This window comes from Zalophus californianus, chromosome 4, assembly GCF_009762305.2.
Source record: "Zalophus californianus isolate mZalCal1 chromosome 4, mZalCal1.pri.v2, whole genome shotgun sequence".
In the NCBI taxonomy this organism is placed as follows: Eukaryota; Metazoa; Chordata; class Mammalia; order Carnivora; family Otariidae; genus Zalophus; species Zalophus californianus.
The window spans coordinates 93630014-93641814 of NC_045598.1; the positions used below are offsets into that span (position 1 = coordinate 93630014).

Genomic DNA, 11801 nt, shown 5'->3' on the forward strand with positions numbered 1-11801 from the left:
ATAAGCATAAGAATTTGGTTGAGAATTGAGTGAAATTTTTTTTTCAAACCCCCTACCATAGAAGGCATTAAATGACTATAACTAAAGGACAGTAAGTTTTATAAGATCTCAGTGATTTATGTTATTTTAGTAAAAACTCACCATTTCCTCCACTTGGTATTACAAAGCACTTGTTTCAAGATTTCATATTATATAGCAGTACAATGCAGTCCTCTCTGCTTGAGACTCAAAATTTAATAACACACATACCCTGCCCCAGCCCCTTTTTTCTTTTTTTCTTTTTTCTTGTTTTTGTTTTTGTTTTCTTGGTGGGAAAGGTTAAGCTATAGTTTCAGCCCAACTTCAATGAGTCAGAAATTTCCTATGGAAAGGAGGGGTTTTTATTGCTCTGTGAAATTCATCAAATTAAATTAAAAGCCTCTGGATTTTATTTGATTTTGCTCATAACACATTTTTGACACCTCCTTTTCCCCTCTCCTCAATATTTGAGATTTTTTTCTATTGTGCATGATAGAGGAATGCTGCTAAGCTTGCAAGTAATTAACTTGAAATTGTTTTGAGTAATTCTGCTTTTTTGGCTTTTTGTACCTAATCAGAATTGATGTGACTGAAGTGCAAATCTTCATAATAATCATGCATTTGCTGGCAGTGATTGGAGGACCACCTTTTTGGCAATCTATGGTAACTTTGTTCACATTGTGTATCCCATGTAATGCATGTTGTCTTTTGCTTGTGTTTTCTAATATAGGATAATCCAGTTAAAGGGTGATATGTAAAATTATTTTATTTTTTATGAAAATGAAAAACCACAGCAATGGTAGGACACAAACTTCTTTTTAGGGCATGGTGAATTTTACTACTTGGAGTTAGGTGGTACGTTAGGTCCGTTCCAGGGCTATTGTTTTTGAAGGCTATTTGAATTATTAGTCATCCCATTTTACATCTGAGGAAACAGCAGGTAGTATACCAAGTTAACCAATGACAAGATGAGACTTTTTTTCTCTTTCTGAGCTATATGAGTCTACTAGTTTTTCTATCATATGCTTAAAACTGAATAACAAATTTGGGGTAGTAAATAAACTAGCCCCAAAATAGAACAGATGCTTATTGAAATCGGTGACATAGAATTGTTTTAACAAGCCAGGACTTTGATTTTCAACCTGACCTATAAACACAAATATTTTTTCCACAAATTTCTGAAAGAGGGGACATAACATATATATAATATGTTGGCCAAGACTTAGTAACCAGACTGCCTGAGTTTGATCCAGGCTCCGCTGCCTATTATGTGAACACCATCTGTTACTCAACTCACTGTGGCTGAGTTTCCTCCTCTGTAAAATGAGGACAATCACAGTACTTATTTCATAGGGTTATTCTTTTTTGTTAAATGAATAATACATGTAAAGCCTTTAGAACAGTGTGTATCAATTACAGTATCAGTGAAAGCTGCTCTTACAGTTGGAATTTCTCCTTCCACATTTGAGCCACAGTAGTTTGTAAGCCCTGGTCCAGGTAACTGCTGCTCACTACCACCACTGCTTCAGAATTTACAGTTCGTTTGGTGTGATCTAACCAAAAGATGTACTACTCCCAAACAAACGATTCTTAAAGATGCAGATGAATTTTAAGGTATAAGGGAAATTGAACAAGATCTTTCCCATACTTAATTCACTTTATGATGGTAAATTAGATACTTGAGGTGTAATTGACATACTTCCCTGGAGTATTCATCACCAGAAATTGTTTAATGCCTTTTGTTGGGAGGGATAGGGTTGTGAGGAGGGAGGAGATAAAAGAATAAAAATAATCCATAGTCAACCAGGAAAATTCTGAAACTATCCAGTTATGTATATAATATCATGCAAATTCACATCTTTCCTACACATTAGTCTCAAAAGCCAGTAGGGTCTTTAGTGAAATCTAAGATATATTCTAGTGAAATCTGAGCTCTATGGATAGATATATGGACATAGATACATAGAGAAAATTTTATTACTTTTACTTTCCAGTAGGTTAAAAATATAGTTATTTTTATATATACAGTTGACCCCTGAATAACACAGATTTGAACTGAGAGTCCACTTATATGCAAAAAATTTTCCATACAGCACAGTAAATGTATTTTCCTTATGATTTTCTTAATATCATTTTCTTTTCTCCCATATCCTTTCCTCTAAGAATACAATATATAATATATATACACAAGATATGTGTTAATTGACTGTGTTATCAGTAAGGCTTCTGGTCGGTAGTACGCTATTAGTAGTTCAGTTTTGGGGGGGGGAGTCAAAAGTTATACGCAGATTTTCAACTGCATGGAGCTGGGGGCGGGTGGGCACTCCTAATCCTCATGTTGTTCGAGGGTCAATTGTATGTTGACTTAAATTTTTTGTATCTCTTGACTATGTTATGTTCATAGACTTTGTGTTTTATACCAAAGTCCTCCCTCTTCCAAAATTTTTTTAAGTATATTATCTTAAACATATATAAATTACCGATAAAGTTTTGTCATACCAGTAACCAAAAACTGATTTCTGGCTTGATCGTTGGAAAATAAGTCAGCATCGGTTATATATACCTGATTATCCTTATCAGTATGGAAATACATAAAGCATTATTGCAAATGAAGTTATAGGCTATACATATATCCTTTTTTTTTTAAGAGAGTGCAAGAGCGAGGGGGGAGGCGCAGAGGGAGAGAGAGGATTTTTTTTTAGAGTGTGTGTGGGAGAGAGAGAGAACACGCATGTGAAAGTGCACAGTGGGGTGGGGGGAGGGACAGATGGAGAGAGAGACTCTCAAGCAGGCTCTATGCCCAGCATAGAGCTCAACTCAGGGCTCTGTCTCATGACCCTGAGATCATGACCTGAGCCAGAATCAAGAATCTGACACTTAATTGACTGAGCCCGTATATATCCTTATTTTTTTTAGGTGGTCCCTAGCAGTGAATTTGCTTCAGGTACACTTGTTACCTTTTTTACTAGGATTTATATACATGTACTTAACAGAAGTGATTTTTTTTCTTTTAAAAGGATCAAATATTTTGTTCAGTCTTTATCGATAATTAATATAATCATCCTTTTTTATTAGATATTTTAAAAAGTGACCTTAGGAAGTCTCAGGTCCAAGACTGGAAATCCCCAGGCCCGGCAATCCAGTTCCAATAGTAGTGAGGTTAGGTTGCAGCAGAGAAACAGATTCCCAGGCCTTTGTCTCAGTGTTACTGCCTATACCGTTACCATCATTAAACTGACAGCGACGGGCCTGACTTCTCTGGTGATATTTGGAGGCTCAGAGAGATACTATGTATTCTTTGAGCAGTTCCCAGTACAGATTCCCATAATTGACCTCAGACCACCATATTTTTTCTTTTTACTTGGCCCATATTCATCACTGAATATGGTGTTTCTTTCTTTTTTCCTATTTGACAGAGACACAGCGAGAGAGGAAACACAAGCAGGGGGAGTGGGAGAGGGAGAAGCAAGCAGGCTTTCCGTGGAGCAGGGAGCCCGATGCAGGGCTCGATCCCAGGACCCTGGGATCATGACCTGAGCCAAAGGCAGACGCTTAACAACTGAGCCACCCAGGCGCCCCATGAATATGGTGTTTCAAATTGCATTATGTTAGTTTAGGAAAGATTACATGTAATATTCTCACTTATTCGTGTGCCAAAATGGAGCAAAGATACCTGTTTAGGGCCCAGATGCGAAATTTTCATCTCTTTTGAAGTCGAGGGCATAAAATTGACATTGCTTTCCAAATCTTCATAAAAGGCTTTTACTGATAGTTAGGAAGCAAATTTATGGTAACAAACAAAAAGAGTACAAATGTCTTCATAAAGCTGATTCCAGATCAGCTGTTTTACAAAGATAAGTGATTTATATCTGCTGCTTATGGATTACCCATTTCTTGCTGCTGCTTTTTTTTTTTTTCTTCAGAGAAGATGGGTTTTTACCAAAGTCTGTAATTAGTTCTTTTGGGTTTGGTTGGTTGTTTTTTATGGAGTTTTTTTTTTTTTAGGGGGAAAGAAATTATTTTCATGCACAAAAGTCAGTGCACAGGTTTACACATTGCAAGACATAAAACAACAATCCATATTGTTGATTTCTGTATCGCTTCCCCAAAAGAGTATATTCTTTTGGAATGTCTTGAAACTATCTTTTATCATATCACTTTTTTTTTTTTTTTTTTTTTTTTTTTTTTAAGGAGAATATCATCACTTTGAAAGGGACCCACATGTAATCCCCTCATGGTCACTTTCACTGATGTTTGATTATTTTAAATGTAGTAGTTGATTAAATGTACTAAACCATGAGATATCTTCTGGAATCCAGTTAAGGCAAGTCTTGAGAGACTTCAGGTGAAGTTTCAGAATTCCCTAGGTAGAACTAAAGACTTACTATGTAGTGTAATTTATTTGTGTCTCATTCTTAAAAGACTGAAGAAGTACCCTTACACTTAAATAATTAAGACATGGTGATTTTCCTTAAACACTTGGTAGACACTGTAATCATTGTTATATTAAATTTAGTTGGAAATCACTTATATTAAAAGTATTTATAAACAATCATTGCCATGTTGTTTGGCAGACAATTAATAGTATCTAATCTCAAAGTGATACATTATATTTCTGCTGAAATTTGCAAAGCCTATAAGAACATTTTATGCTCCTCTAAGTCTTAACAAATTAATAATTGATATTCTATATTAATCCGAACTGTTGAACCAAAACATGTCCATTGTAATCTGGTAAATCTGAGAATTTAATAATGCTTTTCTATTTCTAACTTTATTTAAAATTAATTACATTGGATTGGTACTATTTAAATGCATAATGTGGTAGCCTGAATCCAGAGGGTTTTCCCCTGGCTGTAGAGCAGAAACCATGACCCAAGAGAGTTCTTACTCTTCCTAGTCCAAAAGACCCAGAGCTCTGATGAAGGTGTTTTCAATATCGGTCCTTGATATTTCTGTAGAGTGGATACATGTTGGTTGCTTTAGACAAGTTCCAAGAGAAGGAGGACAGAAAGGGAAAAATTGAGGAAGATAGAATGTGCCCACCCTCCTTGATCTTGTGTGGGAGGTGAAAATGGTAACAATTTTAGTGCTTTTTATAAGTGGTTCAGTTGGTGCTGAGTTTTAAGGGATTGCATGGTGAGCCTTGGGATTCCTCTCATTCTAGCTTTTCCTTCACTTTGCCTCAGATTTTCTTGTAGCTAGCATCCTTTTTCCTTAGCTAACATCCTTTTTCCTTCTTAATATAGGGGCAAGATGTGTCTTCATATTCTCCCATAGCAATAATTCTGCACAGAGAGTAAGAGAAAGGGAGATCTTAATCTTCATTCCACAAGTGTATATTTAGCACATATTATGCACGGCTCTACAGAGAATATAAAAATCAGTGCAAACAAAATCCTACACTCAGGAGCTTATGGTTTGGTGTATATAGCTATCCTATATGATGGAAGTGGAGAGGGTCTTAAGAATGTTTATGATACCTTCCTCCTAAGTCTGTAGCTTGCTTGCTTACTTTGTGGTCCAAGCCATTTACTAATTTGCCTGGCTTCTTCAATATTTCTGTTTATTCTTTCTTCTGTCAACAGGCAACAGTTTCCATTTACCTAAAAGCATTTTTACCAAATTTTAATTATAGTTGTAGTAGTATTGTGGCACAGATTATTGCTACTCTAGGGTTGGCACTCTATTGGTACCCTGGCCCTAATATAGACATGCCCCTGTAATGGCTTAATGCTTTGCTTCTTTTGAAATCTGAGGGACTATAGTATTTCCCCCTTTGCCATACAGGTCCTTTGTATCTGGAGGGAAAAGGAAACTAGCAAGGGTATTAAATTTAAGCCAGGTGCATCAGATTAAGATTGCAATATCCCTAGTTTTCTGAACTAGAGCAGAAAAATCTCTTGGAGTCAAAGCATCCATGATGTTTATTTTCTCCTTTACTGTTAACAAGTTTTGATTTGGGCTGTAGGGTTTAGAAATGAATTAGGGAAGGAAGAAGGCCATTTAGGATGCTCCGTAAAGTTCTGGGCTTAATTTTTAAGTTGACCTACTTCATTTTAGAAAACTAAACACTGCCATAGTACAACTTGAAGTTTGAACAGTTGATTACAATTTTTTTTTGAGCTGCAGTTTTGCAAGAGGTCATAGAGTTGTGTAAACAAACTGAGTTCTTCAGAGTTTTGAAGAAATAGAGTATCTAAACATTAAGATTTATGTTTAATTTACCAATTTTACTTGGGTTTTATATGTACAAAAAAAAAGTGGGAAATGTGACATTTCCTATTTGGTTTTGAAATGGTATCCCTAAAAAGTATAAACAGCCCTAATTAAAATGTTTTCATTATAAGAACTCATTGCCTATTAAACCCTGTGGGCTTCTGAAATTTTGTACCTCTTCTCATTTGTTCCTATTAATAGAATATATCGCTTTATGTTGCTTTATTTTCAACCCATACTGGACACAATGTGAGCCTTCTTAAAAGCTGGAATGAGAGGTGCAAAAAGGAAGGAAATCTTAAATGATTTTAAAAACTTAGTATAAGTGTATTTCATTTGAAATGGTGGATATTATGCTTACAAGATTGAATACATGATCCCAATGCCCTCAGCCCCCCTTACTTTAGATAAATCAATCCATATTTCAGTACACTATAAAAGTACATTATTTGCTTATTCTGAAAAGGAAACTAAACATGTTAAAATTTTGGATACAAAATTGTACCTGCTGTGATGTGCTTGATGTCTTTTTTCCCTGTATATGAACGTCTTCTTGGCTGCCCTCTGCTTTTTCAGGCTGCTTGTATCCTAACAGTTGGGAGTTGGGAACTCTTCTGAGTACAACCTTCCTCTTCCATTCCCTAGTTTGCAGAATTTTTAAATCTAGTTGCAGATATTTCTAGTCTTTTATGCTCCACACTTTCTCTCCCGTAACAATTAGTAACAAACTACAGATTGAAAGGCAGAGTTCCAAAAATGTACAGAGAAGGCAAAGTACACTTCATTTATACAAAGTCCAGAAGACAGCCTGTTCCACTGTTGCCAAACTTCTGGGATGCATTAGGTGAACTCTACGTAGCAAGTGGCACAAATTAATAAAGTTGGATCAGTAATTTTTTTAAAGGTTGGTGTCAGAAGTGAGATTAATTTCTATGTAGCCTCTTCTCTTGGTTATATTGTTTATAGTAGAAAGAGGGAAATGTTCATTAATTTAAGTATTTGCTAAACTGGAAGGAATGGAGGATATATGGCAATATGAATCAAATGTTTGTTGTATTTTCTTATTTTAATTTGTATATATTTTAATTGTTCTCTCTCTCTTCCCATTAAAGATTCCAGTGGTGAATATTCAAATGAAAATTTTTCCTGCACTTTGTACTGTAGCAGGGACCATATTTTCCTGTACAAATTACTTCCGTGTAATCTTCACAGGGGGTGTTGGAAAAAATGGATCGACGATAGCAGTGAGTACATGTTAAGATTTCCAGCAATTGTTTATACCAGGACTTGGTTTTGTAGTTGCTTTTTGATTTGAAGTGTATAAAATACTTGTTAATTTAGAGTTTCTGCTTAGTCTTAAACAAAAATGATACCTAAAACTTCTCAGTTCTGTCTATACGTGCATACGTTTATATGCTTACATGCATTTTTTTTGTGCATGCACGTTTATACACATATATATTTTTAAAAGTATGATCGGGGGCACCTGGGTGGCTCAGTCGGTCGAGCCACTGGCTCTTAGTTTCAGCTCAGGTCATGTTCTGGGAGTCCTGGGGTCAAGCCCCGCATCGGGCTCCACACTCGGTGTGGAGTCTGCTTGGGACTTTTCCCTCCCTCTCCCTTTGCCCTTTCCCCACTTGTGCTCTCTCAAATAAATAAATAAAATTTTAAAGTAAGTAGAAGTATGATCTGCTTTGTAAAATAAACCTGGCCATGTATCTTCAGTTTGGGCCTAACCAGCCCATGCTGCCTGCTTTCTTCATTAGCTGTTCTGGTATTCAGTTACAGAAACTGCTGGCTGGCAGGCACCATGAGGTTCTTAGAAGTTTGAGCTGATCTGCCTTACAGCAGATCCAAGTGGTATCTGACAGTATTGAGTGCCGTTAATCGCCCCCCCTCTCTTTACTCCGCACAGGGAACAAGCGTGCTCTCTCCTTTTCTCCATATTGGATCGGTGATTGCCCTAGCTGCAATGATCTATAAGAAATCGGCAGTTCAGCTTTTTGAAAAGCACCCCTGTCTTTATATACTGACATTTGGTTTTGTATCTGCTAAAATCACTAATAAGCTTGTGGTAAGCACCAGAGTTTTTGTTTTGTTTTTAACATTCATCTTGTTTTGGTTTTATGGCCCTAGTTTTCATTCCACAGCTTCCCAAGCAGTTCTAGCGTTTGCTGTCCTCCATCAACATGGGAGCTCTTTTTCTCTTCTGTGAAGCTACAACTTGACATTACCAGAAGCTCCGTGGACCTCCGCAACACTTCTTTCTACTGCAGCTTAATTTGGTGCTTTAGTTTATCTGCCTTCTGCAGTCTCAGTCTGTACATTCAAATTAAGGCTCTTTATGAAAAGCATCTTTTGGGGGGCTTCGCTACATGGGCTGTCCCTTTGGTGTATAGCTCTCACACATACTTCTTGTCAGTTTTTTAGTTTTGGAAATTCAACTTTTTATTCAGTATTGCTAAATAATTCTTGAAACTTGTGATTTGAGCACAAAACTGATTTAACTGTGTAGCTCACAGTTGCTCTAGTATGAAAATGCCTGCATCACGGTTTCTCTTTTATTTGCAGGTGGCACACATGACTAAAAGTGAAATGCATTTGCTCGACACAGCATTCATAGGCCCAGCACTTTTGTTTCTGGACCAGTATTTTAACAGCTTTATTGATGAATATATTGTACTTTGGATTGCCCTGGTAAGTATTGTACCGTGTCCTATTTCATGATTTGGAAGCCACTTGTTTTCTTGTTTCTGTGGGCCAGTCCCGAAAGATAAGATCATATAATTGTAATGATTTGGCATGCCAGAAAACCACAATTATGGGACTTTGCGAGTTCCTTGTGGCTTCGTCTTTGAGCCATTTTTGCATTATTCTTACTAGTCCTGCCTTTGTCAGGGCTTAAAAATTCCAGATTTCTGACTGTAAAGCAGGAGCTGATAAACTACATCCTGTGGGCCAGTGACCTATTTTTTGTAAATAAAGTTTTATTGGAACACAGCCATGGCCATTCATTTCTGTATTGTCCGTGGCTGCCTTCATGCTACAGTGGCAAAGTTGAGCAGTTGAGATGCAGACAGAGCCTAAAATATTTACTGTTTCTCTGAGAGTTTCTTGATCCTTAGTGTAAAGGAAAAATCCGTGAGGAAATTAAGTTATTAAATCATATGGAATTGAAGACGAGTCTGAAAAGAAGGGAAGAAAGTCAGAGAAGCTCCTCCTCTTTACTTTCAGGAAGCTCAGGGATGGCCTAAGCAGGTCCTGAGAATCTAACAGTCTCTCTTCTTTCCAGGTCTTCTCTTTCTTTGATTTGATCCGCTACTGTGTCAGTGTTTGCAATCAGATTGCGTCACACCTGCACATACATGTCTTCAGAATCAAGGTCTCTACAGCTCATTCTAATCATCATTAATGACGTAAACTCGGTGTTATATAGGAAACTCCTGTTTTCTGCAGGAAAGAATCCGAACATATTAAGGAGAATGGGGTGGATAAGAACAAATATAATTTATAATAATCAATGTTGTATAACTTTTCTTTGTTATTGGTAACACTCCTTAACTATCCTGTGTGAGAGTGGGAATTTCAAGTCCCATCTTGTAATTGTACATGTTGTCATACAGGGTTTGGCCCAAGGAAGCATGCAGGAAAAATTGCCACGTGTTTGTAATTATCCTGGATTCAGAATAAAATTGTCCTGGGGAGCTGATCCCCAGTGGTGGAGATTTCTAATGTAAAATATTTGCAGGCCAAAAGACGGTTGCTTTATAATTTTAACAAATCATCATCTTTTAGTGACATCCTTGTTTAGTGTCTTCTCAGGCTTTCTTTAACTAAAGAGCTCAGCTTGTGGCACAGACATATCCCACTAGCTTATGAGATGGAATTAGTGATAAAGACCTTGAATTTGGATTGAAAGGTTTCCTATCTTTACATTGTTGAGGAAGTCATTTTTTTTATTGCTCAAGAAATGGTATCTCTCATGGGCTTGGGAAATCTGGTTAGCATGCAGAATAATGTGGTAACTTTGTTGATCCATTTTATTTTTTTAAATAAATATATGACCTGAAAGCCAGCCTTTTTCTCAATTTTATTCAGTGGAAAGATAACTAAGTTTTAATGTCATTTTTTAAAATTCAAGCAAAACTTACTTCTCTTTAATAAATAAGGAAATTCGGTCAGCTGCTTTGTCATTATGTGTCCCGCGATCTTTCTATTTTGTATAAGCTGTTCAGTTTAAAACCTGGGAGAACTAAAAAACAGGAAACAAAAAAATGAAACATAGGAGAACTGTGTTCATTTTCCCTCTCAATAAGTTTTTCTTTTTGTTGCAGTTGTCACCCTTGAGATTGCCTTTAAAAGGCAGCATCATTTATTTTTGAAGATTTACTTATTTATGTGTTTAAGAGCGGGAGCATGAGCAGGGGGAGGGGAAGAGGGAGAAGCAGGCTCCCCACTGAGCAGGGAGCCTGATGCGGGACTCGATCCCAGGACCCTGATATCATGACCTGAGCCGAAGTCAGAGGCTTAGCCGACTGAGTCACCCAGGTGCCCCGAGATTATGTCTTTTAGGAATCTCAAACCTTTCCCCCAAATTTTCAAGAAGAGAGGCTTAGGCCTCTCTGGGCAGTTAATGAAAAGTCATACTCCTATTCTGGCTCCGCAGTATACTACAGTTTGAAATGAGAACCAGGTTTCTTCACTAACTATAATCCAGATCTGTTTCCATTGTATGTAGATAGTACAGTTGCTTGAATGGAGGGGGACAGCAGAAAAGAAACTGTTGGCTAAAACAAGGTATCTTCTTCCTGGTTTTTATTTATACCCTGTTTCTGTAATGGTGGGTGAACAGCAGCTGCACTGCCTCAGCTGGCAGGCAGAACTCTGCTTTCTTGCACTCTTAACGCTTCCATTAATCCCATGTAATCTTGAGTAGCAGTGACCGTGAAACCTTGAATTTCTTTGCTAGACTGTAACAGTAAAGAGAAATCTCTGTTTTTGATTGCTAGCAACTTCTCCAGCATCTGGGGTAGAGAACTGCATGCAGGAAAATGCCAGGGCACATACACACATTAAAAAGATGAAAGTTTTGAAAGACAAGAGGCTTCTAAAAGTTTCCCACCCCTTGCAGTGTTGGAACAGAAGTTGCCGTTAGAAGTATAGAGGGAAGGGGCACCTGGGTGGCTCAGTGAAGCCATCGACTCTTGATTTCAGCTCAGGTCATGATCTTCAGGGTTGTGGGATCGAGCCCCACATCAGGCTCTGTGCTCAGTACCAAGTCTGCTTGTCCCACTCCCTGCCATGCTCGCTCGCTCGCTCTCAAATAAATAAATCTTAAAAAAAAAAAAGTATGGCGGGAAAATGGTTGAGGTGACCACTAAACTCCTTTGGACACTTAAGATTATAATAGTCTTTTCTGGAAGGGAAGAAAATGGCATTGAAGCAAACCCTCTACCTATAGCTAAAGAGTTGAACTGGGCTTCTCAAAATAACCAAGTAGGAAGCTGGATGTCTACAACTGAAGCTCCAAACCAGAAGTGATGGGCAGACAGACCTGTCCATGG

At 37.4% G+C, this 11801-nt stretch overlaps 1 protein-coding gene across 3 annotated transcripts in view; it reads left to right on the forward strand.

The window, feature by feature from the left end:
- The window catches only part of CEPT1 (choline/ethanolamine phosphotransferase 1), a 37358-nt gene extending 26966 nt beyond the window's left edge, over positions 1–10392 (forward strand). For 2 of the 3 annotated variants that reach the window (XM_027582986.1, XM_027582999.1), the window contains exons 5-9: positions 597–681; positions 7350–7481; positions 8153–8311; positions 8809–8934; positions 9530–10392. In XM_027582986.1, the coding sequence (XP_027438787.1) occupies positions 597–681; positions 7350–7481; positions 8153–8311; positions 8809–8934; positions 9530–9649 (622 nt within the window). In that variant the 3' untranslated portion in view covers positions 9650–10392. The remainder of the gene's footprint in view (positions 1–596; positions 682–7349; positions 7482–8152; positions 8312–8808; positions 8935–9529) is intronic. The other variant, XM_027582991.1, reaches the window with a different exon arrangement.
- Positions 10393–11801: the final 1409 nt, after the last annotated feature.